Source organism: Amblyraja radiata, chromosome 35 (assembly GCF_010909765.2).
Source record: "Amblyraja radiata isolate CabotCenter1 chromosome 35, sAmbRad1.1.pri, whole genome shotgun sequence".
Classification (NCBI taxonomy): Eukaryota; Metazoa; Chordata; class Chondrichthyes; order Rajiformes; family Rajidae; genus Amblyraja; species Amblyraja radiata.
The window spans coordinates 315,543-333,231 of NC_045990.1; the positions used below are offsets into that span (position 1 = coordinate 315,543).

At 45.5% G+C, this 17,689-nt stretch overlaps 1 protein-coding gene across 7 annotated transcripts in view; it reads left to right on the top strand.

The window, feature by feature from the left end:
• LOC116991799 (ELAV-like protein 2) overlaps window positions 1–17,689 on the top strand; it is a 114,483-nt gene that overhangs the window by 75,022 nt on the left and 21,772 nt on the right. For 4 of the 7 annotated variants that reach the window (XM_033050742.1, XM_033050744.1, XM_033050739.1 and 1 more), the window contains exon 2: window positions 15,992–16,235. In XM_033050742.1, coding sequence (XP_032906633.1) covers window positions 15,992–16,235 — 244 coding nt within the window. The remainder of the gene's footprint in view (window positions 1–15,991; window positions 16,236–17,689) is intronic. The other 3 variants (XM_033050743.1, XM_033050745.1, XM_033050740.1) reach the window with 1 other exon arrangement.

Consider the following 17,689-nt stretch of genomic DNA (forward strand, 5'->3'; position numbering starts at 1 on the left):
AGATGGGTCAAATGCGGGGCAAGTGGGGTGAGCATAGATTGGCATCTTGGTTGGCATGGACCATCTAGGCCAAAGGGCTGTATGATTCTAAATCACAACCGCAGAGATTGGAGAGAGAAACAAATATGCCTGGTTCCAGGAAGCAGTGGAAATGAGAGGATGAGATGGATCAGCGGATGCAGATAATTTGAAGGGCGCTGTCTAAATTACAGGAAGACATTTTGAAACAGGATTAAATGTTAGCAAATGGCAAGATGACTCAACATTACTGAATTAATTTTCGAACTGAAAAGCAGCACATTTAATATACATTGGCATATTTGCAGCCAGCTGGTAATTTTTATCTTGTTATTTATTTTTTGTAATTGTAAGTGCATCATGGAAAATTCTTTGAGTGTTCCCGTTGGGACTTAGTGCTGACACGATGGGTAAGAGGCGGTGCAGTAGTCACAGTTTGGAACAGAAATGTCATCTCCATTGGGAATATGGGCAACTCAAAACAGCTAAATAAAATCTACTGTTGAAGATACAGGATTTTTAAAGTTGTAAATGTCAAATCTAAAACCTTTACAGTTTCCGGCCGAACATCAAACTTTACAATTTTAGATATTTTAAATATTTATTTTGGTCCGTTATAAAAACATCCCTATGTTATTGACACAAGCCTGTTTCTTTATAATTACAACATTTCCAGCATTTACTGGTTCCACACTGCGGGAATTTTTCTACAGCAGTGGCTTTAAAATGTATTCATTCATTGCAATGCCATTTATCACCTCTCCCTAATTATCCCTAAACTGATGAATGTTATCCACATTAGTGGCTCTGGTATCGCACACAGGCCAGAAGGATGAGGATATCGGATTTCCTTTCCTGGTGAACCAGATGGTTTTTAGGACAATCCATTTGTTTTGTGTTTACTGTTGCAGAGATTAGCTTTTTATTCCAGATTTAGATTTTGAATTAAATTTCCCTGCCTCCTGTAATTGGATTTGAACTCACTCCTCCAGATGCAGCCAAAGCAGATTCAGATTCAGATTAGTTTATTCTCATATTCACCAGGGTGCAATGAAATTCCTTGCACGAATTCAACTCACAGAATAAACAACGTACGTGGTAATGACAGCACGACCGTAAATACAACATCAAATGCAAAACAGCGCAAGGGTGTAAAGATTGGAATCTGAAGCTGTGCAAAAAGGGGTGTTATTAATGTGTAGGAAAGAACTGCAGGTGTTGGTTTAAAACAAAGATAGACACAAAAAGCTGGAGTAGCTCAGCGGGTCAGGCAGCATCTCTGGAGAAATGGAATAGGTGACGTTTCAGGTCGAGACCCTTCCTCAAACTGAGAGTCAAGGGAACGGGGAACGAGAGATATAGACGGTGATGTAGAGAGACATAGAACAAATAAATGAAAGATGCGCAAAAAAGTAACGAAGATAAATGAAACCGGCTGTTGTTAGCTGTTTGCTGGGAATGTTGTTCCTAACAGACCAAGATCTAAGTGCAGCACTTGTGTTTTCAAAAGAGCGTTAGATTTAGCTCTTTGGGCTAACGGAATTAAGGGATATGGGGAGAAAGCAGGAAAGGGGTACTAATTTTGGATGATCAGGCATGATCGTATTGAATAGTGGTGCTGGCTCAAAGGGTCGAATGGCTTACTCCTGCACCTGTTTTCTATGTTTCTATGACCCAAGGACGTGGCCAGATCAGGTTGTATTGGACATTTCAAAGGCCAGCGGACCCATCCTTGAAGGGAACCCGTTGGCAGGGTGATATGTTTGACTCATATTCAGGATCAGACCATCGTGAGGCAAAGCCAGATTTATTACCCCTAGTAGGGGTGGTCAGACACCACTGTCCGTACTGGGACCGCACCTGTGAAGAAGTTGACCATGCTGTCCTGTTGGGTTAGTCCAGGAGTTCTTGGGGACAATCCTGGGATTTGGAACTAAATTCAATTGTCTTTTTGAAAGAGTCAGCCGAAGCATGATGGGCCAAATGGCCTCCCCGTGGAGTGTGGTTTTTATGACATTCACCAATTAAAGATGGGATTGTAAGGCAGAGGAGCAATTATTGCACAAGCAGGTTTTCATGCTAAATTTAACAACCAGTTCAAAACAAATTAAGGTCAAAATACATCTTGCATGTCGTGAATGTGTGATGCAATAAGATATCCAGGAAGTGGTGGAGGCAGGTTCGATTTTATCATTTAAAAATATATTGGATAGGTATATGGATGGGAAAGGAATGGAGGGTTATGGTCTGAGTGCAGGTAGATGGGACTAGGGGAAAATAATTGTTCGGCACGGACTAGAAGGGCCGAGATGGCTTGTTTCCGTGCTGTAATTGTTATATGGTTATATGTGGTTATATCCATGTTGGAACCGCATCTGAAGTTCAACAAATGCTTAACTGCAGAGGTGGTTCAGTGTAGACAACAGGAAGCCAGTCTCAGTGATGCTACGTGTTGTGTTAACATCTAAAACCCAAATATAATAAAAAGGTAAACACTGCCAACACCATCTAAATTTTCCTAAATGTTCTTGAAACCAAGACTTAGAACATTTTTGATTCAACGTGATGCATAAATGGTTTAGCGCAACATAACAAAGACTGGACATTTCTATTTTACTGACACCGACTTGCTTTCTGCGTTAAACAAGAGACACAGAGTGCTGGAGTAACTCAGCGGGTCAGGCAGCATCTGTGGAGAACATGGATAGGTGATGTTTCACAGAGTGCTGGAGTAACTCAGTGGGTCAGGCAGCATCTGTGGAGAACATGGATAGGTGACGTTTCACAGAGTGCTGGAGTAACTCAGTGGGTCAGGCAGCATCTGTGGAGAACATGGATAGGTGACGTTTCATAGAGTGCTGGAGTAACTCAGCGGGTCAGGCAGCATCTGTGGAGAACATGGATAGGTGATGTTTTTGCAGGTTGGGACCCTGAGGTGCAAGACTGAGGTGCAAGACGTACTGAGTAACTCCAGTCCAGAGATGCTGCCTGACCCGCTGAGTTGCTCCACAACTCTGTGACTTTTTTTGTAAGCCAGCACTGCAGTTCCTGCTCCTCTCTTTCTTTCTGCATTTGTCACTTTCGGTAAAGACAGTGAAAAGTAATATGCAAGCGCATCTCCCTCATGGCCCTTGCTGTGATTGTGAGTAAAATGAGTGTGAACTGTTGCCTCATCCCCACCAGTGCTCTCTCACTCACCTGTGTAAAGGTGAAGGGTTTCCCATCATTACCCCTGGCCATACATCCAACCAGGTTACATACCTTCCCATTGAGAGGCACCTGCTCTCAATACAGGAGCTACAATGATACCTTCATGTTCCACCGTGATGTTATTTAATGCCTGACTCTCACTGAATCTAATTAGCGGTATTTATGGAGCTGTGACCATTATATTCCTTCCACACTGACGTAGAGAGAAAAAATAAACTCAAAAACCACAGACAGAAATCTAAATGTGTTTAAAAAAAATTAAATGCAAATTGGTTTCTATTTGAGGAAGAAGTTGACTCAGTTGTAAAGTTGCACTTCATGGCTGGGGACATGAAAGAGAGAAATAGCGCTCACGGTGACAGACCGCTCCTCGTTACATCACAGCCCGGGAAGCAGCATTGGCATTAATTGGGTAATCTCGATATAAGGACCCCAAGGATACAGAACAAGGAAGACTGTAGGTCAGAACGCAGAGCGGAGGAGTTGCATCTGAAGTGGTGTCAAGCTCATTACTGAAGCTCTCCATGGGCACCCAAACATTCACTTGCCCCTACATCACGGTGCTTTTGATATCAGCGTTAGAAGCAAAATATAAATGTGACCCCTTCCCCAACACACTCAGCACCGCGGTGAGAGAACGCTGTTTCATGTCCATGTAATTTATACAGACTGTCCAAGTTAGAGAGGCTGGCAGTGGGTTGCTGCCAAATGAAACCTTCCAGATCTTGCACAACAAATGAGTAAAACAGGAATGAATGTAAAGCAGACCCCAGCTTCTAAACTAATGGCCCGTTTCCTGGGAGGAAGGCAGATTAGTTTTTATTCATTTATAGGATGTGGGCGTTGGTTGCATTCATTGGTCAACCCACAATGTTGAGAAGCTTGTGCCTGCCACTCACATCAACGCCAGACCAAGTTATAACAGCAATCCCTCACACCACCAGATAGATGCCTTTACAACAATCCACTACTTTCATCCTCGCCAATTCTCATACTTGGCTTTTTTTAAAGAAAATAATTCTAGATTATTTAATTAAAGCCAATTCAGTATTCTAACTGTCCATTGTGGGATTTGAATTCTCTCCAGATCACTCACTCATAAGGTCATAAGGAATAGTAGAATTAGGCAATTTGGCCCATGAAGTAACTCCCCCATACACTCATGGCTGATCTATCTCTCCCTCCTAACCATATTCTACCTTCTCCCCATAACCCGACACCTGTACTAATCAAGAATCTATCTATCTCTGCCTTAAAAATATCCACGCTCAGGTCTCTGCTTATGAGGCCCTTCTCCCATTCGCATGCTATCCCTCAGGGTTGGGGTTGACTTGCTACCTCACAAGTTCTCTGGACTTTCTGGGGCAGCAGAAGAGTAATCAGGAGCTCGGACCGGCATGGGGCCTTGTCGCAGTGGTTGACACTCAGACAGAAGGCTTGACATTTGACAATAGACAATAGGTGCAGGAGTAGGCCATTCGGCCCTTCGAGCCAGCACCGCCATTCAATATAATCATGGCTGATCATCCTCAATCAGTTCCCCTGCTCGTGTTTATATACATGCAAAATATAAATCCAGTGTCAAAATCAATAAGATACTGGGGTGGTGGTAAGGGTTCTGTAACTCGGGTGTGTCTGGGATTAGGAGAATTGAGAGGAATTCTGCTAAACCTTACAATTGCTGTGCATGTGCAGAAAGATATGTGTGTGTGTGCATTGCATAGGGGCAGAACTGGTCCATTCTGCCCATCTATTCTGCCCCGTCATTCGATTATGGCTGATCTATCTCTCCCTCTTAACCCCATTCTCCTGCCTTCTCCCCATAACCCCTGACACCCGTACTAATCAAGAACCTGTCAATCTCCGCTTTATGTAGAATTCTAGTTATTGACACGAACACCAGTGCACATGGACACATGTGCAATCTTGTCACTTTGTGCATGAGTGTTGTTGGGCTTGCTCATATCCAGCTTGGGTGTGTGCTTACACTCAGCTAAACATATTAGATATTTATATCTGACATTAGATAATAACATCAGAACCTATCTATTTGATGTCCCCCTTCACCAGTTCTGTGCAGCTGATACACACTATCTCATTAACTTCCTGTAATCAAAATGTGAGCATTTTGCCTGCTGTGCTTGCGATAAATATATTAACAATTGGAGACAATTAGGTCACGTCTCTCTCCCGAAGCCAGACACACAATGCTGGAGTAACTCAGCGGGACAGGCAGCATCTCTGGAGAGAAGGAATGGGTGATGTTTCGGGTCGAGCCCCTTCTTCTGAAGAAGTCCAACCATTCCTTCTCGCCAGAGATGCTGCCTGTCCCGCTGAGTTACTCCAGCTTTTTGTGTCTTTCTTCGGTTTAAATCAGCATCTGCAGTTTCCCTTTTACACATACGCCTCTCCCCGGCCAGTGGGCTGGTGCACTTGGCTATAGGGAGTGTCTCCATAACTCCACCACCCACAAAGCACTGGAGAATCACAATGCTGCCTCATTTTGTGTTAGAATCATGTGTACATCGGCCATTCCCAACAATACATGATGTTACGATTTATTTAAACACTCGCTTGGCTCAATGCATTTTGTTGGAAGGTGATAGGGCTTAGGGCTAACCAAGCCGAGGTGTAGCTTCTGAACGGGTTGTTTGTGTTTTCACATCTCTCTCTATCTCGCTGCGTGCAATGCTGCACTGATACTGAAACGATGCTCTTGTACAGCACGAAATGCCCAGCCTCAGTTCATGGCTACGCTCGCATCATCGAGCACTTGCTAAAATTAAACCATCTATTAATGGAACCTAGTTACCACGTTACAGATATACCAGAGGCTCTCAATAAGACAATTCCATTCGCCCAACAAGATCAGTCCGTCGGCGGGTTCATTTCTCACAAAATAGTAATGGTGGCACATCATTTTGAAGAACGCTGACCCCTCGACTACTGAGCGAATCTGCCCCCAGGGTGTGGGATCCACACGAGCTGTGACAGATGAGAGAACCTCCCCGAGATACAATATGAATCCAGGACTCTGGCTCAAACTCAATGGCAGCTCCGAGTGAAACAGACACACCTGCTTTACAAGTCGAGACCCTTCTTCAGTCTGAAGAAGAGTCTCGACACAAAATGTCACCCATTCCTTCTCTCTGGAGATGCTTCCTGTCCCGTTGAGTTACTCCAGCCTTTTTGTGTCTATTTTCGGTTTAAACCAGCATCTGCAGTTCCTCCCTACGCAGACCTGCTGTACATCTCTGGTCGAATGGGACGTGTTTTAGTGGGGAAGCGGAGAGTGGAATTGACTCAACAAGAATAGCTGCAGATGTCTATCGAGGTTGAAAAATGACACAAATTCATTTCCAAAATATGCAATACAGGAAAGGATAGCAACAGGGCAAACCAAGGAACAAATATCAGTTCAGTTTGAGTTTAGTTTATTGTCACGTGTACTGAGGTACAGTGAAAAGCTTTTGTTGCATGCTATCATAACTAGAGTGTAGAAATATCTAGGATAAATTGATTTATTTCCATGCAGTTGTCTGGGGATTTTGAACAGATGGTCAGTGTGTGAGGAGCTGGATCGCTGATGGTCGGAAGAGGGGGAACCAGTTTATCTGTGAGTTCTGTGATTGAACAAGGCAATGTTGAAGCACTAACGCCACAATTCATCTTTGCTTCGATATAAGATCTGGCACAGATTTCATCCCTTGTGGCCATAAGATCATAAGTGATAGGAGCAGAATTAGGCCATTCGGCCCATCAAGTCTACTCCACCATTCAATCATGGCTGATCCATCTCTCCCTCCTAACCCCATTCTCCTGCCTTCTCCCCATAACCCCTGACACCCGTATTAATCAAAAATCTGTCTATCTCTTCCTTAAAAATGTCTATAACTTGTGGCCTCCACAGCCTTCTGTGGCAACGAAATCCACAATATTCACCACCCTCTGACTAAAAAAATTCTTCCTCATCTCCTTCCTAAAAGAACAAACTTTAACTCAGAGGCTGTGACCTCTGGTCCTGGACTCTCCCACTAGTGGAAACATCCTCTCCACATCCACTCCATCCAGGCCTTTCACTATTCTGTATGTTTTAACCAGGTGTCCCCTCATCCTTCTGAACTCCATCTAACATACATTGACCAAAACAGACACTAATGCGCACATGTTTTCAACATGGCCCTATTTGATATGGTGGTGCCTTGTCTTCTGTATCTGAATAACTTTTACTGGAATAATTTAAGTTTATATATGTTGTTTTCTAAAAATGAATTCACAGTTTGTTCCATGGCGCCTTTTTAAATCTCTGCAAAGAGGTGTACCTGAAGGAGAAGCATTTGAAGTTTATGTTCTCTGATGAATAATAAATAGATTACATTTACCGTTGCTGCTAATCAGAGTTCTGGTAATGGTACAAGAACTTCACATCCCTCCGATGAAGATAAACTCCAACATTAATATAGATCCCGGTGCTCCAGATGTCAGGAATCGGAGCTGCAGCCATTAAAGGCAATGGAGATTGAGATGTGATGGATAGATACTCATCCGGTGATACAACACAGACACAGTTCCTTCAGTTTAGTTCCTTCACGCGGGAGAAGCGGTAGAGTTGCTGCCTCACAGCGCCAGGGACCGGGGTTCGATCCTGACTATGGGTGCTGTCTGTACGGAGTTTGTATGTTCTCCCTGTGACCGCATGAGTTATCTCCAGGAGCTCAGGTTTCCGCCTACACTCCAAAAGACGTATAGGTTTGTAGGTTAATTATCTTCAGTAAAAATTGTAAATTATCCCTAGTGTGTAGGATAGTGCTAGTTTACGGGGTGATAGCTGTTTGGCACGGACCTGATGGGCCGAAGGGCCTGTTTCCATGCTGTATCTCTAAAGTCTTTAAAGTCTAAAGTCTACAAGTCCAACCAAGATGCCCCGTCTAAACTAGTTCCATTTGCTCTCGTTTGTCCCACTTGCATCTAAACCTCTCCTATCCATGTACCCATCTAAATGTCTTGCAAATGTCAGTTAGTCTTCGCAAGAGTGGACTCATGTTCCCCTGAGGGAGGCAACACAGTATCATTGCAACTGCACCAACACGATCCCCTTCACAACACTGGTCTTGGCAGGAACAAAGGCTGAAGGGAGATTTGATGGAAGTACAGAACATGAGTGGGTCAGGACAGTGTGGAGAGCAGGAGGGGTCACCATGACTGGAGGGGTGACCAGTGGGTACTGGTGGGGAGATCACCATCAATAAAGCAGTGACCAGTGGGCACTGGTGGCCAGTGGGCAGTGGTGGCCAGTGGGCAGTGGTGGCCAGTGGGCACTGGTGGCCAGTGGGCACTGGTGGCCAGTGGGCACTGGTGGCCAGTGGGCAGTGGGCAGGTCACCACGGATGGAGATGTGACTAGGGAGCACTGGTGTAAATTAACGGGGAGCAGAGTGAAGAGTGATGCAAGGAAGATCTGCTTCACACAGTGTGTGGTTGGAACCTGGACCAGTAGGAAGCCAGTTCCATTGTGTCTATAGGGCAATGACTAGATGAGGAAAACCCTCCAAAGTTGCAGAGACCTGGCTGGGTGCATTAGGGGGTGGGATGGGGCACCTGGGGTGGGGCAGACCTGGGAGTTGCTCTAGAGGGGGTAGCAGGAACAGATATATGTCGAATGGCCTGCTTCTGTACTGGGACCATTCGGTGCGATTGTGGGAACAGTGGGGGAATGGGAGGAGGAATGATGGGGTGATGGTGGGGGTACGGTGGGGGGGGGGGGGGATGGTGGGGGGGGTGATGGTGGGGGGGATGATGGTGGGGGGGGGGTGATGGTGAGGTGATGGTGGGGGGGGGTTATGGTGGGGGTGATGGTGGGGTGATGGTGGGTGGGGGATAATGCGGGGGGTACGGTGGGGGGGGAATGGTGGGGGAGTTGCAGTGTCAGGAACGGAGGTACCTTCCTCAGGCGGCTGTGAGGGAACTCATCCATTCCTCGTGACCACACTAGGTGCTAAAGCAACAACTGCAGGGCTTCACTGACACAGCAATAAACAAGTTATGTATTTATTTCAGTCACAGAACATTTATATAATACCTTTCACAGTGTTTGGAGGTTTTGAAGCAATTTTCAGACAATATGCTGCTTTGATTACACTGCAGCAGGCGGGTAGTGCAGCAGGCTGCAAGGTCTAGGGGTGGAGTTACTCCGTCCAGCGAGACCACTTTGCTGCTGATGCTGATTTAGGGGAATAATGGGCCGCAAGTCACGGGCAATTTACAGAACATAGAACAGTTCGCCACAGGAACAGGCATGGATAGATTGTGTAGGAAGGAACTGCAAATGCTGGTTTACACTGAAGATAGACACAAAATGCTGGAGTAACGCAGCGGGACAGGCAGCATCTCCGGAGAGAAGGAATGGGTGACCTTTTGGGTCGAGACCCTTCTTCAGACTGTCAGGGGAGAGGAAGACACAGAGATAAGGAAGGAAGTGTGAAAACAAGACATCAAAGGGGATGTAGAATAGACCATTGTTAGCTGGGAGAAGTTGACAACGAAGCAAACAGAGGTAAAATTTAATCAGGGGGGACAGTCGGACTGGTCTGAGAACTAGGATGGGGGAGGGATTGGGAGGGAGGGAGAGCAAGGGTTACTACAAGTTAGATAAGTCAATATTCATACCGCTGAAAATAGAGTGGATGTGGAGAGGATATTTGCACGAGTGGGTCTAGAACCAGAGGTCATAGCCTCAGAATAAATGGACGTTCCTTTAGGAAGAAGATGAAACAATTTATTTAGTCAGAAGGTGGTGAATCTATGGAATTGAATGGATATTCTTAAGGCAGAAACACGTAGATATATTCTTGATTGTTACGGGTGTCAGGGTTAAGGGGAGAAGGCAGGAGAATGGGGTTAAGAGGGAAAGATAGATCAGCCATGATTGAATGGTGGAGTAGACTTGATGGGCCGAATGGCCTAATTCTGCTCCTATCACTTCTGACCTTATGAACTCAATCCGCCATGTCCATGCTGAATCCCTCCATTCCCTGCATATCCGTGTCACTATCCAAAAGCCTCTTAAATGCCACTATTCTATCTGCCTCCACCACAATCCCAGTCATCGAGTTCCAAGCCTCCGCCATCCCTTGTGCAAAGATCTTGCCCCACGCATCTCCTCTAAACTTTCCCCATTTCACCTTAAAGCTACATCCTCTGGTCTTTGACAATTCCACCCTGAGAAAAGCGTTATGACTACGACCCTTATCCACGCCTCTTATAACTTTATTTACTTCTGCCTCCTCTCAGCCTCAAAATAATCCAAGTCTGTCCAACCTTTCCTTATAGCTGAACTTCCCAGCCGTTCCAAAACAAAAACATGCCATGGGATCATTCACATTGTGGTTTCTTGTCTCACCAAAGGATGGGTTGTGTTGGAAGGAATAATGTACAGGGCAACAGAGAATTGGCCAGGGGTGGACGTGTACAGCACAGTACAATGGGCCGACTGGCCTTGTATGAGGTTCCATCCAACTGTGACTTAGACACAGGTGACCATCACTCCTTCATCACCGCCCTCACCACCCAAGGTACGGGGTTGTGAGAGTAGCACAGTGTTGTCCAAGACCATGAGGCTGCAATGTAGAGGCAGGAGTGTGGTCTCGCCATCTGTACCCAGCATGGCATGGTGCGGAAACCTCCTGGGTGTTCCAGATGTACCCAGTCACTGACAAACAAGCTGGCTTCTCCGTAGACGTGGTGGAGAAAACGGAAAATAAACGCGGGTTGTTTGAGGCTGAAACAACTCTCAACTCTGCGCCTCTGCATCTGTGTGTCTCTGTGTCTCTGTTTGTGTCCCTGTTTGTGTCTCTATGTGTCTCTGTTTGTGTCTCTATGTGTCCCTGCGTCTCTGCATTTGTGTGTCTCTGTGTCTGTGTCTGTGTGTCTCTGTGTCTCTGTGACTGTGTGACTATGTGACTCTGTCTCTGTGTCTCTGCGTCTCTGCGAGTCTGTGTCTGTGTGTCTCTGTGTCTGTGTGTCTCTGTGTCTGTGTCTCTATGTGTGTCTCTGTGTCTCTGTGTCTCTGTGTCTCTGTGACTGTGTCTCTGTGTCTCTGTGTCTCTGTGACTGTGTCTCTGTGTCTCTGTGTCTCTGTGACTGTGTCTCTGCGTCTCTGCGAGTCTGGTGTGTCTGTGTGTCTGTGTCTCTGTGTCTCTGTGTCTCTATGTGTGTCTATGTGTGTCTCTGTGTATGTGTGTCTGTGTCTCTGTGTCTCTGCGTCTCTGCGAGTCTGTGTCTGTGTGTCTGTGTGTCTCTCTGTCTCCATGTGTGTCTGTGTGTCTGTGTCTCTGCATCTCTGCCTCGCTCTACAACTGGCGTTGTGTCGTTGGCTTGAGTTTCCCCAGCCAAGCTGAGGAAATATCTTCTCGACAAAAAGCCAATCATTTGCTGCAGATTTATCGTGGAATAGTTTCCAGTGACAGCTCTGGGGAAACTGTTCCCTGAACGAGAGTATATGTTTAATAACAGCTCCATGAGCAAGGCCATGCCTGCCTCCCATTGGTGGACGCACTGCTGATCCTGATTGCTCCACTGTTATTGTCTGTGGTTGGTCTTCACACCCAACCTTTCTAACTAATCCAATCGGCTGGGACCCAAAACATGTTGTAGCAACAAGGAACTGCAGATGCAGGCATGCAAAAAAAAAACAAAGTGCTGGAGGAGCACAGTTTCAAACTGGAGAAGGCCCCCAACCCGAAATGTCCCCTATCCATGTTCTCCACAGATGCTGCCTGACCCGCTGAGTTACTCCAGCACTCTGTGAAATGTCACCTATCCATGTTCTCCACAGATGCTGCCTGACCCGCTGAGTTACTCCAGCACTCTGTGAAACGTCACCTATCCATGAATCCTGACCCTCCCTGGTACGTCTCGTTCAACAACACGTTGTGTGACCTCCCTGACCCCATCAGCACTGATGACAACTCATTGAATGACAAGCTGAGTTCTTGCGACAGCGAGCAGCCAAAGTCAGGTCAATATCACAGCCTGACTCAGCCCGCAGCTACACTCATATAATCTCAACCTCACCGCTAAAACAGATGACACTTGGCCCATTGTGCCTGTGCCAGCTCATTGATAGAACACTCACCTTCCTTTTCATGTATTTATCCACCAGGCATTCACCAAGATCATGGTTAAATCGGACTCCCACAGACATTCCAGCACTGTATTCCATGTAAACCCTGGGAAAGGTTCTGACTCTCTACCCCGTCTATGCCGCCCACAATGTCATTTACATCTATCAGGTCTCCCTCTGCCTCTGACATTCCAGAAAAACCAATCCAAGTTTATCCAACCTCTTCCTGTATCTAATAGCCTTTAATCCAGGCCACATTCTGGTAAACCTCTTCTGCACTCACTTCAAAGCCTCCCTACACTTCCTATAATGGGGCGCCCAGAACTGCACGCTTGCTCCAGATGCTTATACACAATAACTCCAAAGTCTTATAAAACTACCACATGACTTTTGACTCTTCTAAACTCTTCTCTAGCCAAAGAACAAGCCTGGCAAATTAGTTACTTGTAATATATCAGTCTGGTTTGTTTGTGAAATGCTGGAGTAACTCAGCGGGTCAGGCAGCCTCTGTGGAGAACATGGATAGGTGACGTTTCACAGAGTGCTGGAGTAACCTAGCGGGTCAGGCAGCATCTGTGGAGAACATGGATAGGTGACGTTTCACAGAATGCTGGAGTAACTCAGCGGGTCAGGCAGCATCTGTGGAGAACATGGATAGGTGACGTTTCACAGAGTGCTGGAGTAACTCAGCGGGTCAGGCAGCATCTGTGGAGAACATGGATCGATGACGCTTTGGGTTGGGACCGGCTCTGTGGCATGTTTGTCAGCTGCCCAGCCTGTGGATTGGATGGCTGGCACTCCAGTGACGTGCTGGGAGAATGCTGCAATGTCAGACACTTCCACGCTCTCGATGCTGAAGTCTAACAAAGCCCTTTCTCCCACTACAGCAGATATCTCAACCAGCATCAACAGGAACATACAACAAGGTCATGGCCATTAGGTCATAAGGTCATAAGGAATAGGAACAGAATTAGGCCATTCGGTCCATCAAGTCTACTCCATTATTCAATCATGGCTGATCTATCTCTCCCTTCTAACCATTGTGCAGCGGGTCGAGCCAGTGCCCCGCAGCATCTCAGAGTCAGGTTCAATCCTGATCTCGGGCACTGCCTTTGCGGAGTTGGCATGTTCTCCCAGTGACTCTGTAGGTTCCTTGGGATGCTCCTGTTTCTTCCCACATCCTAACCACGTGTGGGTTGGTACGTTAATCGGCCGTCTGTAAATGGGCTAGTGGGGACATCTGGGGAGAGTCGAGTTTTTATAATTATATATTTTTTTTTTTTTTTTTTTTTTTTTTTTTATTATAATTACGGTAAATTACAATAACACACAACACATATATCTTAATACATTTTTTGTACCGCTTCATTTTTTTTTTTTTAAAAGCTTTAAGAAAAAGATAGAAGTAAGGAAAGTAAAGAAGGTGCGCAAGAGTTGTGAAGTGCAGGAGAGTGTTGGGAAAAGAAAGCCCCTTAGAAAAGAAGTTAGAGAAGGAAGTAAAGTAAGAAAGTAGACCCTAGAAAAGAAAGAAAAAGAAAGTAAGGACAATCGCTCTATTATAACATTAAACTCCGCAGAAAGACTACCAACCAAGTCTGTTTTTGTTGTTTTATCTCCCAATGCCAGGTCCTGATACCATTTATTTATTTATTTATTTTTAAAATTACTATTGCACCTCATGCTTGTAATAGGTCCATAAACGTAGACCACGTCTTTTGGAATTGGTTTGCTTTATCTGCTAAGAGGAATCTCATCTCTTCCAGATGTAATGTTTCAAACATATTTGATATCCACATTTTTATTGTTGGTGTGGGCGCATTTTTCCAGAATTTAAGTATGAGCTTTTTTCCCATTATTAGCCCGTAATTGAGTAAATTCTTCTGATACACGTTTAATTCAGGGATACCTTCCGATATCCCAAAAATGATCCATTCTGGTTTTGGTACCAGTTTTATTTTAATTAATTTTGAAAAAATATCAAATATTCCATGCCAGAATTTTTGGATTTTTGTACAAAAAACAAAAGAGTGCGCTATGGTAGCTTCTTGACACAGACATTTATCACAGATTGGTGAAACATTAGGAAAGATTTTATTTAATTTAGTTTTTGAATAGTATAGTCTATGTAATGTTTTGAATTGGATAAGCGTATGTCGTACATTGATCGAGCATTTATGCACCTGTAGTAAATGTTTATCCCAGCTCTCTTTTGAAATATAATTATATATTTTTGCACATATTTTATTTATTTGTATTTCACACAGTTTTTGTGTAATTTATGTTTTGTGCCCTGCCTGAATCTATGTGTTTGTGATGCTGCTGCCAGCAAGATCACGGTGCTTTGCATCTCACTATAAACTCGACTGAAGTCGATGTAGATGTGTGGGGAATTATGTGGGTTTGGGGAGGACTAGTGTAAAGGAATGGTGGGCTAAAGGACTGTTTCCATGCTGTTGTTCTCGATGATTCTCTCTTTGATAATTCATTTCTGTTGTGGGATCGCTCAGCTATAATAGGTTTGGAAAACAACCAGAGAGTTCGGTGAGAGTGTGTTGTAATCTGCGCCATGATTTAGTGGTCAAATGGGCAAGAGAATGTGTCAATGCCTCTGGTATCTCTGTGAGCTTCTGGCCATGTTCCTCCGCTCCCCCCCCCCCCCGCCTCACACACTTCACATCCACTCCCTCACTCACTGGAGGTCATCAGGTCACAAGAACATCAGAAAATACAAGAGGGGTAAGGCCACTCGGCCCATCAATACTATCTCACTATTCAACGTGATCACGGCTGCAGACCCATGTCTTATCCCCTCCTCTGTCCCTGTTGCCCATACCCCTCGATCCCTTGATCTGTCAAATGTTATCTGTGTCTTTAACTACTTAAGTGATGCAGCCTCCACACTCACTGGTGTGGACTACCCAGATTCACCACTGTCTGTAGCAAGATGTTCCAATGCTCCCCGGTTTAAATGACCGGCTCCTCACCTGTATCTCTGATCGCCATGGCTCAGCCCCAGTTACACCAGCACCACTTCACACCAGACACAGATCAGTTTAGTCTAGTTTTTTGTCACGTGTACCGAGGTACGGTGAAAAGCTTTTTGTTGCGTGCTATCCAGTCAGCGGAAAGACATAATGTACATAATTACAATCAAGCTGTCCACAGATACATGATGAAGGGAATAATGTTTAGTGCAAGGTAAAGTTCAGTAACGTCCGATTAAAGATAGTTCGAGGGTCTCCAATGAGGTCAATGGGAGGTCAGGACCATTCTCTAATTGGTGATAAGACGGTTCAGTCGATATCAAAGTACCATTTGTGACACCATTTCTATCATTCACCAAACCCCACAGAAATAAGATATCACAGGTTCACCCATTCCCAAACATCGGGGATCTTGCCATTAGCATGTTGATTCAGTCTCTCACGTCGAACCATGAACTCTATTGGGGATGTGGGGAGAATGAAATGGTTTAGGGTAAGATTAGTGCACGTGGATACTGATGGGCTGAGCAGTGACGATGGGTTAAGGGATAATTCCCGATCTGTTGTAATCCCATTCCCACCAGGAAGCAGCTGGCCGTTTACAACATTGCTGACATTAGCCTGTGCTCCAACTCATAGCCTTTGTCTTTCTACTTTAGCAGATACTCAGCACTATGGAAACTCAGGTGGCAAATGGTCCAACAAGCAACAACACATCCAACGGCCCTTCCCTGAACAGTACAAACTGCTCCATACCGATGATGGCCGGGCCTTCTGACGACAGTAAGACCAACCTCATCGTCAACTATCTACCACAGAACATGACGCAGGAAGAGTTCAAGAGCCTGTTTGGCAGCATCGGGGAAATCGAATCGTGCAAACTTGTGCGTGACAAGATCACAGGTAGGCTGAAGCTCGCAGCAGAATAATCGTGGAGGTGTTATGGCTCAGCAGGAGATCGTTCAATCCACTGAGTTAGGAAGTCACAGTAAACCTTTGCAAAACAATAAAGGGCACAGAGTGCTGGAGTAACTCAGTGGGTCAGGCAGCATCTGTGGAGATCATGGATAGGTGACGTTTCACAGAGTGCTGGAGTAACTCAGCGGGTCAGGCAGCATCTGTGGAGAACATGGATAGGTGACGTTTCACAGAGTGCTGGAGTAACTCAGCGGGTCAGGCAGCATCTGTGGAGAACATGGATAGGTGACGTTTCACAGAGTGCTGGAGTAACTCAGCGGGTCAGGCAGCATCTGTGGAGATCATGGATAGGTGACGTTTCACAGAGTGCTGGAGTAACTCAGCGGGTCAGGCAGCATCTGTGGAGAACATGGATAGGTGACGTTTCACAGAGTGCTGGAGTAACTCAGCGGGTCAGGCAGCATCTGTGGAGAACATGGATAGGTGACGTTTCACAGAGTGCTGGAGTAACTCAGCGGGTCAGGCAGCATCTGTGGAGAACATGGATAGGTGACGTTTCAGGTCGGGACCCTTCTTCAGGCTGGTCTTTCCAACACAACATTTTGGCCACAGATGGAATACTGGGCCCAGTTTTGGGTGGAAAGGTGTGAAGGTTTTTGAGAGAAGGCACAGGAGATATTTCCTTGAACGATTCTAATCAGGTAGGATTTTAGTGATGTGGATAGAATGGATCTCGTCTTCCTGGTGATCGAGGGGGAATTTGACAGAGGTACTTTAAATCATGAAAACAACCAGGGCTCTTAGAATGAAGATGATTGGATTACAAAAACAAATGTTTTGAGTTTACTGCCAGGGTAAAAAAAGCAAACCCTAAAAGGAGTTTAATTATGTTGAATGGTAACAGTGCAGAGGTATATGAAGAGGGAAGAAGTAGGATTGGTTGCAAGCCCTAGGCTAGGATAGCCTTGAGGGGCAGAATGGTCTCCTGCTAAAGAACTCAATTCGTCCCACACTATGTTTTTCCCCGTTGAAATGACTATCTCACTCAGTTTGAATGCACTGCCCTTGGTGATGGATTAACCTCCTACTTTGTTAATCACCTACTCCCAAACTCCGGTGATGATTTAACAGTAGCCAAGTCAAGCTGACAGTTTAGCTGGGTTACTGAAGTCACTGACGTACTTTCAAAGTGTCCCAACTGTGACCACATGGGATAGGTGATGGCCCCATTTACACCCAGCATGCTCCAATACAACAGGTGATAACAGTCAAATCCTCTGTTGTTGCGATGTTAGCTGAGGGAAAGGTGAGTAATGACAGAGAGATCCAGCAGGGAAACAGACCATTCGGCCCATCAAGTCATCGACACCAACCACACCCCCCCCCCCTCCCCCAGATTCTACTCATCACCTACACACCAGAGACAATTTACAGTGGCA